The sequence below is a fragment of the Sinohyriopsis cumingii genome, unplaced genomic scaffold, assembly GCF_028554795.1.
Source record: "Sinohyriopsis cumingii isolate HCF-2022 unplaced genomic scaffold, ASM2855479v2 utg000229l, whole genome shotgun sequence".
Classification (NCBI taxonomy): domain Eukaryota; kingdom Metazoa; phylum Mollusca; class Bivalvia; order Unionida; family Unionidae; genus Sinohyriopsis; species Sinohyriopsis cumingii.
The window spans coordinates 8,565,331-8,579,802 of record NW_028315879.1 but is presented as its reverse complement, the minus strand read 5'-3'; the positions used below and the strand labels follow the sequence as shown (position 1 = coordinate 8,579,802).

The 14,472-nt window shown below is 35.9% G+C and overlaps 1 protein-coding gene across 5 annotated transcripts in view; it reads right to left on the bottom strand.

Annotated features, from left to right (window-relative positions):
* LOC149774518 (uncharacterized) overlaps positions 1-14,472 on the bottom strand; it is a 643,609-nt gene that overhangs the window by 47,969 nt on the left and 581,168 nt on the right. For all 5 annotated transcript variants that reach the window (XR_016416846.1, XM_089945254.1, XM_089945255.1 and 2 more), the window contains 2 exons: positions 11,026-11,163; positions 10,204-10,263 (listed from right to left, as the gene is read on the bottom strand). Coding sequence is in view for 4 of the 5 variants with exons in the window: in XM_089945254.1 (XP_089801380.1) it covers positions 10,204-10,263; positions 11,026-11,163 (198 nt within the window). In the remaining variant the exon portion in view is untranslated. The remainder of the gene's footprint in view (positions 1-10,203; positions 10,264-11,025; positions 11,164-14,472) is intronic.

The window sequence follows — 14,472 nt, the reverse complement described above, 5'->3', positions numbered from 1 at the left end:
TTTTTCTTCCCTAGATTTACACTGTATACACTGATAATTTGACCAAAGGTGGCATGTCAACCAGTAGCTGTATTTTAGCATTTTGGCATCACCTTTTGCTAAGTCATGAAGAAGAAACATTTTAACTAAAGCGTAGAAGCATTTGATGTATCGCTTTTTGGAGACTTGTTGTTGTTGTTGTAGTTATAGGGTTTAACGCCATTTTTCAGCACACGATAGGCTATACATGGCGGCCAGTATTAATGGTGGAGGAAGAACCCGGAAAAATCCTGGAAAGAACCACTGACCCACGAGAAGCTACTGGCAAGCTTTCTCACATACCCACGTTGGCTGAATCCGAGACTCGAACCCACACAGACAGAGGTGAGATGGCAGTGATCCGTAACGGAGAGCACTTTAGACCACACGGCCACTCAGGGCCCCCTTTTTGGAGACCATGGTGGGGACAGTTGTTCTTGTTGTTGTGGGGTTTAACGCCATTTTTCAGCACACGATAGGCTATGCATGGCGGCCAGTATTAATGGTGGAGGAAGAACCCGCATGGTGGGGATAGAGAGTTGGGGTGGTCATAGACCATGATTTTTGTATTAATTTAGAGAACAGAAATGTCTATGCTATACCATTAAATATGATGGGGTGGGTCATAGGTGGATAACAAGTTACTACAAACAACACATTCAATTAGAGACTCATTGTCTCTGTGAAATGTAACCCATGACATGGGACAATGAGGAACAACTACTTTATTTGGATGGCGTGGGGACAGACTGAGTCTTGTGGGAAAATAATGCTTTGGTATGCATTGCTCAGTAAAGAGGGTGCATCACAGAACAACAGAGTCAAAGCTACACACTAGCACTCAACATGCATAGCACAGAGTGAATGAACCCCCTGATAAGGGAGGGACAGATTACAGAAAGCAAATATGATGACATGCTGGAAGCAGTAATGGCAGTCAGGACCAATCAACCAACTGCCAGGCCAAACTGCATAAGGTAAAACCGAGGCTGCCTCTGCAAAAATACCAACCCCATTAAAATAATATGCTCTGCCAAGCCGACCAGTGCCACACTTCTTCCACAGAAGGAGGTGAAGCCAGAAAGCTGCCAAAACCAGTACCTTATCCAGAAGCCTCAACAGCCCCATCATTCAAAGCCACCAGACAACTAGCCAGACAAAGCAACCAAGAAGGCAAAAAGGCTCCCCCCAACAGGCCACCTTTCTTCCAGTGTTTTGCAATGCAATATGAGAGACTGTTGTTTTTTAAAGCTCAAAATGCTATATATGACAATCTGAAGCATTAATTGATGTTAAAAGACCAGAAGAGGTAAATAATGTATTTTGTAAATATGCTGATTTAATTTTATTATATGTGGACTACCCTTTTCTGCTCAGATTACTCTTTTTGTCCACTTGGATTACACTTTTTCCTGACCAGGGGTTGGCATGTATGATAATAATAATAATAATAATAATAATAATAATAATGCTTTATTTATAGAGGGTGACTCATTAGGCAAGGACTATTCTCCCTTGAGGCCCTCTTAAGGAGAGTATAACAATGCACATTATATGAAGATGGCAATAATTACTGTTTATTTTAACATGTTTAGTATTAAAATACTAAATTCCATTATCTGTTAGAAACACATACATGCTCATGATATCTTTTCTTAAATACTCTAATATTTTCAGCAGATTTTACTTGTAGTGGAAGCTTATTCCACAGAACTGTACCAGAGTATTGAAAACTCTTTTTAAATTGCTCTGTTCTTGGTTTTGGTATTAGAAGGTTTCCATGTGATATTGATCTCAACTGGTATTGTGTTGAAAAAGGCCTGAATAAGTCTTGAAGATACTCTGGTGCAGTTCCATGTAGACATTTATATAAAAGAAGTGCCTTGTGAAAATCTGTCCTGTCATATATTGTGAACCATTTGAGTTCTGTAAATAATGCTTTTGAGGGATGATCAACAGATGCATCTAAAATTACACGTGCTGCTCGTTTCTGAAGTTTATAAATCCTGTCAAGCTCAGATTTGGCACAGTTTCCCCATACATTAGAACAATAATCCATTGTTGGAAGAATATATGACTTGTAGTACAGATTGTGAGTTTCCATAGGTAAATATTTCTTGATTCTGCTGAGAAGGGCAATTTTGGATGACAGTGTTTTACAAAGCTTATCAATACGGTCATTCCATAATAAATTATTATCTACAGACACACCTACAAGCCTTTCATGTTTGACATTTTCTAATGGATGATTATTTATTGCAAGAGACAGTTTTGGGTTCCCTGACTTGTGTAGATTTTGTGATGTCCCCAAAATCATACATTTTGTTTTACCTTCATTAATTACCATCCTATTTTGTTGTGCCCAGTTTTGGACTCTGATAAGGTCTGAGTTTAATTTCTTTTGGATAACTTCAGTATCAGAACTAGATGTATACAAGGTTGCATCATCTGCAAACAAATCTGTGTTTGTAGATTCATTATTTAATGGTAGATCATTGATATAGATAAGGAAGAGGAGAGGGCCCAAAACTGAGCCTTGAGGGACTCCTGAATGAATAGTGCAAGTCTGAGAGCTAATATTGCCAATACTTACTTGTTGAGACCTTTGGTTTAGGTATGATCTAAACCAGTTTAAAGAAGGATTGTCAAACCTGTAACAGTTCAACTTTTGCAGCAGAATTTCATGATCAACAAGATCAAAGGCTTTCTTGAAGTCAAGGAAAACAATCCCAGTCATATGTCCATTATCCATTTCCTTCAGCCAAAGATCAATTAATTTGGTAAGTTCTGTTTGGCATGAGTGGTACTTTCTAAATCCTGATTGAGCTTTATGAAATAGAGAGTATGTTTCGAAAAATTTATAGACCTGAATGGCTACATGCTTTTCAAATAGTTTTGACAATACAGGTAGAATTGATATTGGTCTGTAATTTCCTGGATCCTCCTTTTCTCCTTTCTTTAAGATGGGTGTAACCTTTGCACATTTCAATGTTTCTGGAAAATTACCACTCATTATACTTAAATTTATGATATGCGTTAGTGACTTTGTTATTACTGGTGCAGCAATTTTAAGAATTCGTGGACCAATACCATCCAATCCAGAGGATTTATTAATATTAACCTTAATTAGCATATCAAAAACATCAGTTTCACTAACATTAGCTATTGAAAAATAATTATCATCAGGAATTTTAGCTCTTATAAATAATAGAAGAGCATCAAGTTCAATTGGGATGTTAGTCTGGTTCTGAATACTCTTACTGGAGATGCTTATGAAGAAATTGTTGAACATTTCCACAATGTCTTGTACAGATGTTGCTATATCATCATTTTGCTTAAGTCTAGGAGGAAGACAACTGTTCTTGCGTGGGTTCAGCTCTTTTAGACACTTCCACAATGTTTTGGTACTCTTACTTTCATTAATAGCTTGTTTATAGTAGTTCTCTTTTGCCTTATCTATCAGGTGCTTAGCTTTATTTCTCCACTTTCTATAGCTTTTCATGTCTTTTTTCTTGTGGAAATTATCTCTTAGGTGCCTAGCCTCATTGATCTCAGTGGTAATCCACTTGGGTGTAATTTGGTGTTTAATGCTTTTTGCTTTAATTGGGGCATGCTTGTCTAAGGCTGCATTGAACATCTGATACCATTTGTCCAAGGCAGTGTTGACATCAGCTATAGTGCAGACTGATTGGAAAGGTTTGCAAACTAAATCATTTAAGAACATTTCCTCATCAAACTGTTTTAAGTCCCTGTATTGTATTTCAATGTGTTGGCCATTTTTAGATGATTTCGGAACATGTCTAGTTATACAGACTGGATAGTGGTCACTCAGTGCATACACTGGTACCTTAATTTCACTTACGTTTTCAGGTTTATTAGTATAGACATGATCAATGATAGTAGCACTTTTATCCGTTACTCTAGTTGGGGTGTTAATTAATTGAGTAAAGTTGTAAGTTTCAAAGCTACTTATCCATGTTAATGGTGGAGTTTTCATGTAGTCAATGTTAAAATCACCTAATATGATAATTTCTAAATCTTCCTTAAGTAATGCTTTTTGAATTTGAACCTCAAATCTATCAATCCAATCAGCTGTGGAACTAGGTGGCCTGTAAACCGAACATAAGAGTATTGGCTTTGATTGGGCAAGGGTTACTTCGATCCAGATACTCTCTACCCCAATAGTCTCTAGATGAACACATCTGTTATAACTAATGGTACTGTCTACATAGAGAAGAATACCCCCACCCCCCATGGATTCCCTATCTTTTCTTTCAAAGTTGAACCCCTGTATTTGGAGAGCCAAATCATCAGTATCATCAGAAAGAAAGGTTTCACACAGACCTAGAATATTGACTGATCGAGTCTGTTGTAATATTAACTTTATCTCATTCAGTTTCGAGATGATGTGTTGAATATTTAGGTTGAATCCTTGCAGACCTCTTTTGAGGAGGCCAAATACATGACAATTTTGATCAGAGGATTGATCTTCAGACAAGGCAGTATGCAATGTATTGTTTTTAGACTTGACAGGTTTCTTTACATTGCCTTGATTATTTACATAAACATATGAAGAAGATAACACACAAGATCCATCTGTTGTACCATGACCACATGTAGTGGATATTTGAGAATGTTCAATATGAGACTGATTTACATACATACAAGAAGACATTGACATATTAGACACTTGGGGGGTCTCAGAGGGAGAAGTAACTTGAACAGTATCACACAGTTGTTTACATATTAACAAGTTGTACTTTGTACACAAATCAGATAGTGCCTGAAACCTGTTTATAGAATTATAATTATTACATTGAAAAGTATACACATATTCTAATGCATTTTGTTGCAGGATATGTGTTGCATAGGCCTGTACATCATAGCCTTCTACCTATTGGTATGTGCACAACTTTTGCTTATGTCCTAGTTCGTTACAAAGATGGCAGTGAATCTGTTTTCCATGCAGACACCGCTGTGTTACATGACCGTGTTCTCCATAACACAAGCAGTTTTCTGACAAGTGCCTAATCCCTTTTATAAGTCTTATGTACTGGTCTATATTCCTAAGGAGCATGGCAGTACCTCTGTTGGACAAATGGATTTGGTCTCGCTGGTATAATTGTTGGTTCACTCGATTGTCTTTGAAGAAGGTCCAGTATTGCAGAACAAAGAGTATTTGGAAATTTTCACACAACATACTTAGGGTGTCATTTAGCTGAGTCATAAGTGCATCCCTTCTTGGCAGTAGACCTGAGATGATTATTTTACACTCTGCATTTTTGGACCTGATGGCATACAACAAACTTTCATAATCATCCTCAATGCCCTTCAAAGATTGGCCATTACTGTAATTATTGCCACCAATGAGAAGAATTACAGTATGATATGGTGACATAACCATTTCCAATATTTTTCCTGTAATAGTGTTAATAGTAGCACCTCTATGAGTTTTTACGTCAGTTTTATATAACCCTCTTGTTCTTACTCCTTTGATTATTGATGATCCTATGAGAAGAGATCTGTCTTTAACTATGTTGTTGATTTTGACAAGTGGGGGGTTCAGATGCATTGTTTGAACTTCTTGTTTTCCATGACTAACTGACTGAGAGTTTGGTGACTGCTGTATTTAGTATTTGTATTTAATTTAGCTTATTGCTGTGGGTGATTGGAGGTTGTCTTTAGAACAGTTTCTTCAGTACCTGGATTTGATGTTGAGTGAGACACATGATGGTCAGTGTTTACAGCATGTGCTTTAGCTAACTTTTGGCTCTGCCCATCTAATACCTGTATAAGAGACTCATCTTGTTTAATTGGTGTGGTTGCATCTGTTTTTGTGTATAATGATTTTTTTCGAATAGCTGGTTTTGGTATGGTCTGAGTGGCCTGACATGCTTTCTGGTCCTTTGACATGTTTGTGTATTGTGTTGTCTGGGTTTTCTGGCACACTTTTTTGGCACCTGGTTTATCCATTTGAACACTATGTAGACTCTTTGATTTTAGTGCAGAGAGTTCCTTTCTACTTGGGCCTGGAGAATACCTATCACTACTAAGCACTGTATGGAGGTACAAGGCTGGTTTTGGGTTCCATGGAACTCAAAGGAATTTGTTGCACCTATCATAAACTGGGGTCCTGGAGTTTCCTCCACATTGATAGCAATCTGGCTTATTTCATGTAAAGCTGTGTTACTGTTGACTGGATTTGGAAATCTGTGGGCTTCAGAAATGGGTGTTGAAGCCCTTGGCTGAGAGGTAATTGATTTCAATCTGGTGTTGTCTACCATTTGCTGACAAGTGTTGATAAAATAATTTACCCATTCTGTGTAGCCTGGCCCTTGTACATGAATTTTACCAGTTGTTATGTATAGAGTTACTGTGGCAGAATCTGTATCCATGGATTTATAGATCAGTCCATTGTGTGAGTGTCCCTGCTGGAAGTGTAGATTCTCATCCAAGAATTTCTTGATTGTTGGAATTTTGTTGGAGTCAGCTGTGATTGTTATGCTCTGCATATTATGTTGGATTTTAAGAAAGCTTGGAACTGAAGAGGAGTCAGAGGAGTCAGCCATGTTGGATTTTGGTGTTACACAATCTTGGTAGGTTGAATCTATTTCAAGTGAATATTTCTCTTCAGTATTGAGTGTGTCAGCTCCTTTGTATCATTTAAGAGATCATCTTGGGTAAATCCTGAAAATGAATCTGATGAATCTGATTTGAAATATGAGTAGATCCACTGAGACAGTGAAGAAGTGGCTATATTTGTTTTACTGTTCTTTTGTCTGAATATGCAAAAATGCAAATCTGCACTTATATCCACAGACTGAGTTTACTAAGTTACCCTGACACTTTTTGCACTGCCTAAATTAGTTGCTGGTAGCACTTAGAGCTAGTATATTTTCTTCTGTACAGCTGTATTTCCGAATGTTTCAGGAGCTGGTTAAGAGTCTCATACCATGGCAGCCATTTTTGTCTAAGTTTGTGATGCCACCTATAAGCAGGAAAGTATATAATGCTGGTTCAGCACCCTCACAATACATTTTGACATATAGGGGTTACCTCTAGAGTAAACAAGATGAGACCTAATCACTGTTGGCATTAAAAAGTTAGTCACTGAATTTAAGATAGCAAAGCTCTTGAGTGTCCGCAGATTCCCCTATATCAACAATTTTATTTGTGTTAATATTTATCAGGGCCTTTATAGCACTAAGTGAGGCTGAGACACCAACTTTGTCAACGTATGTTTTTGTAGCCAATTACTTTAGGCTGACAGGTTCCCCTACACCCATGAATCTCTTCTCCTTAATGTTTAGTGGACCCCACATGGTATTGCTAGCTTTAGCTTTAGCTAGCAATTCATTAGCAAAGGTATCCACATTACCAGCCATATCTCTTTCTTAGTTCCATCACTATGAAGTCAACATATGCCTTTGTTGCCATGTCTTGAGGACTGCCTAATGATCCATTAAGACTATGATTTTATTTTTCTTCATGTTTAGAGAGCTGCCTTTATAAGCCAGGGTTTAACAGACCATGTGCATTGGCAGCAAAAATTTGGAAATCATAGCACTTCAGAATTAAACATCACTTATATCAAAGGAAAGAACAACTTAAATCAAAGCTTTAACTGCATCAAACAAAGTAGTTATACAGCAAAACACAAATATTAATACCAATACAGGTTGTAAGGACTTGCACAAAAATGAAAACAATTATGCAGAAGCAATATACTTGCTAGTAAACACCCATGGTAAACAACAATGATGAACACTTAACTTTGCAGCAGGTAGTATTTAATTGAACCATAATATTTTCACATTATTAAAATTAAAATAACTGTAAACACAAGTACTATGTTGTTGTTGTGGGGTTTAACACCATTTTTCAGCACATGATAGGCTATACATAGCAGCCAGTATTATTGGTGGAGGAAGAACCCGGGAAAACCCTTAAAAGAACCACCGACCCACGAGATGCTACTGGCAAGCTTTCTCACATACCCACATTGGCTGAATCTGAGACTCGAACCGGCGCAGACAGAGGTGAGATGGCAGTGATCCATAACTGAGAGCGCTTTAGACCACTCAGCCACTCTGGGCCCACATGTACTATGTAATGAATACCATCATCAAATGGATCAACATTGTGCATACCATACACATGATTCTCAATGGGAACAGAGGCATGAAAATTTAAAATGTTTTAAATTTTAGTGAACTGCATACATCAAGACTTTCCAACATTATTTCCAGATATATAAACAAAATTGTATGCCATTCTTATAATACAACCTATATTCTGCATGAATAAAATTTTCAGTAAAACAAAGTTAACTTTTAAGCAAGTATATATGGTAAATGTGTACCCAATGGAATATGAGGCTATGAGAAACTAATAGACAGATAAAATTGTTTTCTATCCCTTCTCCTGATTCAGATTAAACATTGTTTACTGGAATGGTAAAGTAAAACCTGACTTGAGACACCACTGCTATGAGATCACCTGTCTTGAGCGACCACGATCTCCATGCACAGATTTATTAATTATATAGTGTTATGATCTGTTATGAGACGACCTGTCTTGAGAGACCATTATTTTTTGACAGAAGAGGTGGTCTTTCAACACAGGTTCCACTGAATAAACCATACAAAACCTAGGTTTCTCATTAACATTAGACCAATTTATTGAAGTTTTCACTTAAACGATTTAAATGTGTCTACCAAATATTAAACCCACTTTTCCTTATGTGAACCTAGATGAAACAAGCACAGCCACCAATGGAAAAAGATCAGAGTTATGAGTTATGAAGGCTCAGCGCAAGGCCAAGATTGAGCAATGATACACACTATGCAAAGTGGGACCAAACAGATATCACTGGAAAAAGATCAGAGTTATGAAGGCTCAGCGCAAGGGCAAGATTGAGCAATGGTACTCACTATGCAAAGTGGGACCAAACAGCTATCAATGGAAAAAGATCAGAGTTATGAAGGCTCAGCACAAGGCCAACATTGAGCAATCATACTCACTATGCAAAGTGGGACCAAACAGCTGTCAATGGAAAAAGATCAGAGTTATGAAGGCTCAGCACAAGGCCAACATTGAGCAATGATTCTCACTATGCATCAGAGTTATGAAGGCTCAGTGCAAGGCCAAGATTGAGCAATGATTCTCACTATGCAAAGTCAGGGACCAAATAACTACTTAACATCTACTCAACCATCTATCATAAATATAGATTCCAAATCACAGCTGGCCAATTAAATCGCTAGCTAGGTGTGAATCATTATGTCATCTGTTGGATGTATAAAAAGCTTGCCCTACAGAATAGTATATCTGAATAGAATTTAACTTACTCAACTAAGAAGGGCACCTGGATAGAACTGAGCTTGCCCAACTGTTAGTAGGATACCTGCATAAACTGTGTTAATCCTACTGAGTGTGGCACCTGGATAGAACTATGTAACCCACCTGTGTAGGACACCTGGATAGAAGTATGTAGCCCACCTGTGTAGGTCACATGGATAGAACTATGTAACCCATCTGTGTAGGGCACATGGTTAGAAATATGTTGCCCACCTGTGTATGGCACATGAATAGAAGTGTGTTGCCCACCTCTGTAGGGCACATGAATAGATGTTGCCCACTTGTGTATGGCACATGAATAGAAGTATGTTGCCCACCTGTGTAGGTCACGTGGATAGAACTATGTAGGCCACCTGTGAAGGGCACACGGATAGAAGTATGTTGCACACCTGTGTAAGGCACATGAATCGAAATGAGCATTATCAACTGAGTGGGGCAGCTGACTATAGTTTACTGCACAAAACAACAAATAACTTCATCTCCTTACAATTTTGTTTTCACTTGAGAAAACTAATTTTCATAGACTTTTCACAAGATAGTTAAAAGTCCTGTTCCAATCATATACATTTTGTTTGAAAAAGCTATGGTTTCAAACAAATAAGTTAGTATGGCAAGGAATATGCAAAGCATTTGGTTCTTTTCCGAGGGATGGATTGAGGTATTCACACTGACCCAGACAATATTATGAACAAACTTCTAAAGATATAGAATCAATAAAAAAGCAAGTTTTTTCCCTTGTGTGAAACTGCAGCAAGATAAAGAACATGTCAATCACCAATTTAATTTATTTTGTATAGAATGATTTACCTCTTTGAAATTACTTACCATAGACAAACATCTGCACATATTGGCATAGGCTATACTATATCTTGGATCACGAATAGCCTGAAATCAGATAATAATAATAAAAATAATAATAATAAAATAATAATAATCATCATAATAATAATAATAATCAGGTTGGTTAATTCTCAAAGATGTCAGTAAATGAATGGCTTCCAGCAAAAGATACGAGACAAACTTATTTCGAAACTCTGGACCATTAACATGACAGAGAAGTTCCATGGGAAGAAGAGACAACTGTAGCAATATTACAATGACACAATGAATTGAAAAATACATAAAGATCAATAACATTCCTGTAAAGTATCAGAGACCATCATACTATTTGTGGCAAAACACATTCAGAGCTTTTATATTAGTTGCTTTCTATTAAATTTCATCAAATTCAGTCAAACAGTATTGAGAAAGAGTCACTTCAAGATGTGGGTTTTTTTACTTATAGAAAAAGTCAGTTATTTTATAATTGCTAGCAATTTGGTGGTATTGACCATTTATATTTCTAAAAAACTGAAAATTCACTATATTGGCCTGAAAATCAGATCAATCAACTTATGACCATAAAAAGTGTGCTACGTCTGTTGGTTCCAAGTTAATATGTAAAAGAAGATGGTTCTAGTTAGGACGACAAACACATTCCACTGGAAGAAGACAGTTCTAATGTTTAATAGCTTTTTTGCTAAAACAGATCTGAGACAGAAATTATGGAAGTACAGACATGGATGGACAGCCACAAAGCAGTAAGACCCCTTCCACCATCACAGTGGGGCCATAAAAAAAAATGAACTATGAAGTCACATATCTTACTTTTTCAAATACAACATCTATCACACTTTTTAGGCGAGATTCAGTGTCGATTTCAAGAGCTTGCATCTTTTTTACCAGTGTCTGGAAATTCCGTGGTGTAAGTTTATTAAGAATACCTTGAACTTTCTTACACAACTCCTGTAGAAAAGAGAAAAGACAAAAGTGCTGTGTTAATATATTTTCTGACAAGACTGCATTTTTCTCTATTAGCTTCTTAAAACCGTTTGACTTTTATTTAAGGTACATGTAAAAATGTATCAAAGTTTCCATGTGTGTCACTTTCATCGATCATGACAGACAAATGTCATCTTTTACGAAAGTACATTTTTTCCTTGGCTTTGATATTTTAGTGTGCTAATTGCACGCACTAAAAATGAATAATTACATAAAATGCATCACCATACATGTACACTTATTTACCAGATAAGCAGGAAGTTTTAATGCAGATTGTTCATTTCTTGTATTAGTAAACTGGACTCCATGTCTTTGAACCACCAAAGTCAATAGCCATAGTGTAACCTAGTAGTAGTATTAGTAACACTACTTTCGGGGGGGCTATGACATTAGAGCTAATATATTACAGGCCATAATTACAGCACACTTAAATAAAAATGTACATTTATTTTTACTATTAACCTGGAACAAAGTTACTGCAGGTTGAAATATTTAGCAAAACTGGGCAAATCTCTGTGAATTAGAACCAGAATAAATATACAAAACATACTGAAAAATTATTTATATTCAACAATTCACTTTAACCAATCCATATGTCTAACTTCTGCTTAACGATCATGAAGTCCACACTTTCTGCATGATGAAGGGCAAAATACAAGTGCTGTATTGCATCACACTCATATTACTCTCTACAAATCTGTAAAGCGGTATTGATTTGTCCTTTTTCTGATTGGACATGTTTCTAAGTATAAGAAAATGCATCTGCTCTAAGAATTTTCATTCACAGGCCAAACCATAAACTCTCACCAAGGGTAACACCTGGTGCCGTTTCCTTTAAAAGATATAAAGATCTGCTAACTAACTAATCAATATGATGAATCTGCAAGGCAAAGTATCAAATTAAAGAAACCCATCTTTTTCTTGGCAATGGGTCATATACAGTTGCTATAAATAAAACATTTGGAAAGGACATGTAGATCTATGATGACAAATTAACTTGTATGTTATTCTTATGCAGCAATCTTTCTTTTGAGAATATTCTTAAAGTTTAATGATGAGAGGAATTAAAGAGATGATAATGTAAATGACAAACAACCTTTGTTGATTTATTTCTATTTTATTTTTTAACGTACAGGATCTATATACAGGCAAGCGTAAGACTTAATTCGGTGAAAAAAACATAATCATGGTAAAAATGTGTATACATGTATCATCACTGATATTTTAAAATTTTCATATGAGAAGTGTCCACGCTTTTAGGTTTTTTTTACAGTACATGTATTACTGATAGGTAAATCGGAAGCAACATTACGAGCCCCTGTAATTTATATCAGTGAGCTTGAGTCTTTTCTTATTTTCTATGGGGTTTTTTTGGTCACCAATCAGAATTTTCAGCAAAAATTTCAAGTAATTTAATCACAACTTGGAGCCGCTGATCATAGAGATTGACCGAATATCTGAATATGCAATGCAAAGTCTATTTGTGTAAATAATATAGGAATATGCAATGCAAAGTCTATTCACGTAAATAATATATGAATATGCAATGCAAAGTCTATTCACGTAAATAATATCTGAATATGCAATGCAAAGTCTATTTGTGTAAATAATATATGAATATGCAGTGCAAAGTCTATTCACGTAAATAGTATCTGAATATGCAATGCAAAGTCTATTCATGTAAATAATATTTGAATATGCAATGCAAAGTCTATTTGTGTAAATAATATATGAATATGCAATGCAAAGTCTATTTGTGTAAATAATATATGAATATGCAATGCAAAGTCTTTTCACATAAATAATATCTGAATATGCAATGCAAAGTCTATTCACGTAAATAATATCTGAATATGCAATGCAAAGTCTATTTGTGTAAATAATATCTGAATATGCAATGCAAGGTCTATTCATGTAAATTATCTTAATATATCATTAGTGTTGCACCGTGGTTGAGGGAGATATTAGGTACATAATTCCACATGTAATTATGAAGATATAGGTGAACACTGGTAGTGTGAGGTAGGTAAATATCACCAAGGCAAATCAAGATACAACACTATGATAAATAAACACATTCATAGGGTTCAGATATAGCCATTTTGTGCGATATAACCCAATGTCCATATCGCCCTTCAGCTTCACCCACAGAAAATAACTTAAAATTCTGCAAGACAGAAAACCGCATTCAATCATATCATGAGGTTCCAAGTCTCTCTCTCTGAAAAGGTGTTTTAGGAGCTATGTTACAAGCAAAACTCTTTACATTACTACATCTAACAAGTACATAATTATACAGATATAAAAGTGTGTTTTATGTAATGCAAGATTCTTGAATATGGTGTATACAATTGGATGAAATTTTGTACATCAGAAAATATGTTAATGCCTTGTAATACAAAACTTTATATTTATGAAGTAAACACAGACAGCTTCCTCAAAAGATATTTAATAATCAAAATGCCATGGAAACAGAATATAACCTTGATACTAACGCAGCCTTGAACTTTGACCTAGGAACCTTAACATATGTTCTAAATGATATACAAGACTATGTGGTTTAATACAAAATCTAAATTGAAACATAGGTCTGTAATTTTAAAACAAAAGTAGAAGAGTCTGACACAGAAAAACAAAATTTTCCACTGTGATGTTATTCTGAAAAATTGATGGAATTACTGAATTTGCACATTATTTACATGGTCATTACCACTCAATTTACATTCTATTTTTCATAGTTCATTTTGGTTGTTGTTGTTGTTGTTGTAGGGTTTAACGCCATTTTTCAGCACACAATAGGCTATACATGGCGGCCAGTATTAATGGTGGAGGAAGAACCCGAGAAAACTCCGGAAAGAACCACCGACCCACGAGAAGCTACTGGCAAGTTCATTTTGGCAAATTGTATATTAAAAAACCTTCAAATATAGTCAAATAAATGAGAAATCTCAATATTCCATGATAATAAATTGGCTGGAAACTTAATGTGACTAAAAACAATCCTTATAAGACCAATTCATGGGAGCCAAATAGAACCTGTAGCCTTCAACCAGTTGTAAATTTATAAAAATACAGAAAATACAGTTTTTGACATCCTGAACCCTAGTTTTCCTCCTTCCCCAATCGCTCTAGTAGAATAAAAATACTAAAATGGTTGTGGACATATGCAGACCAAGGTTTCAAGTCTCAACCATGAGCTGTGTATGTCAGTGATGTGCAAAATGTACACACCACTCAACATCATATCGCAAGTTTTCACATCTCTATCTTGAA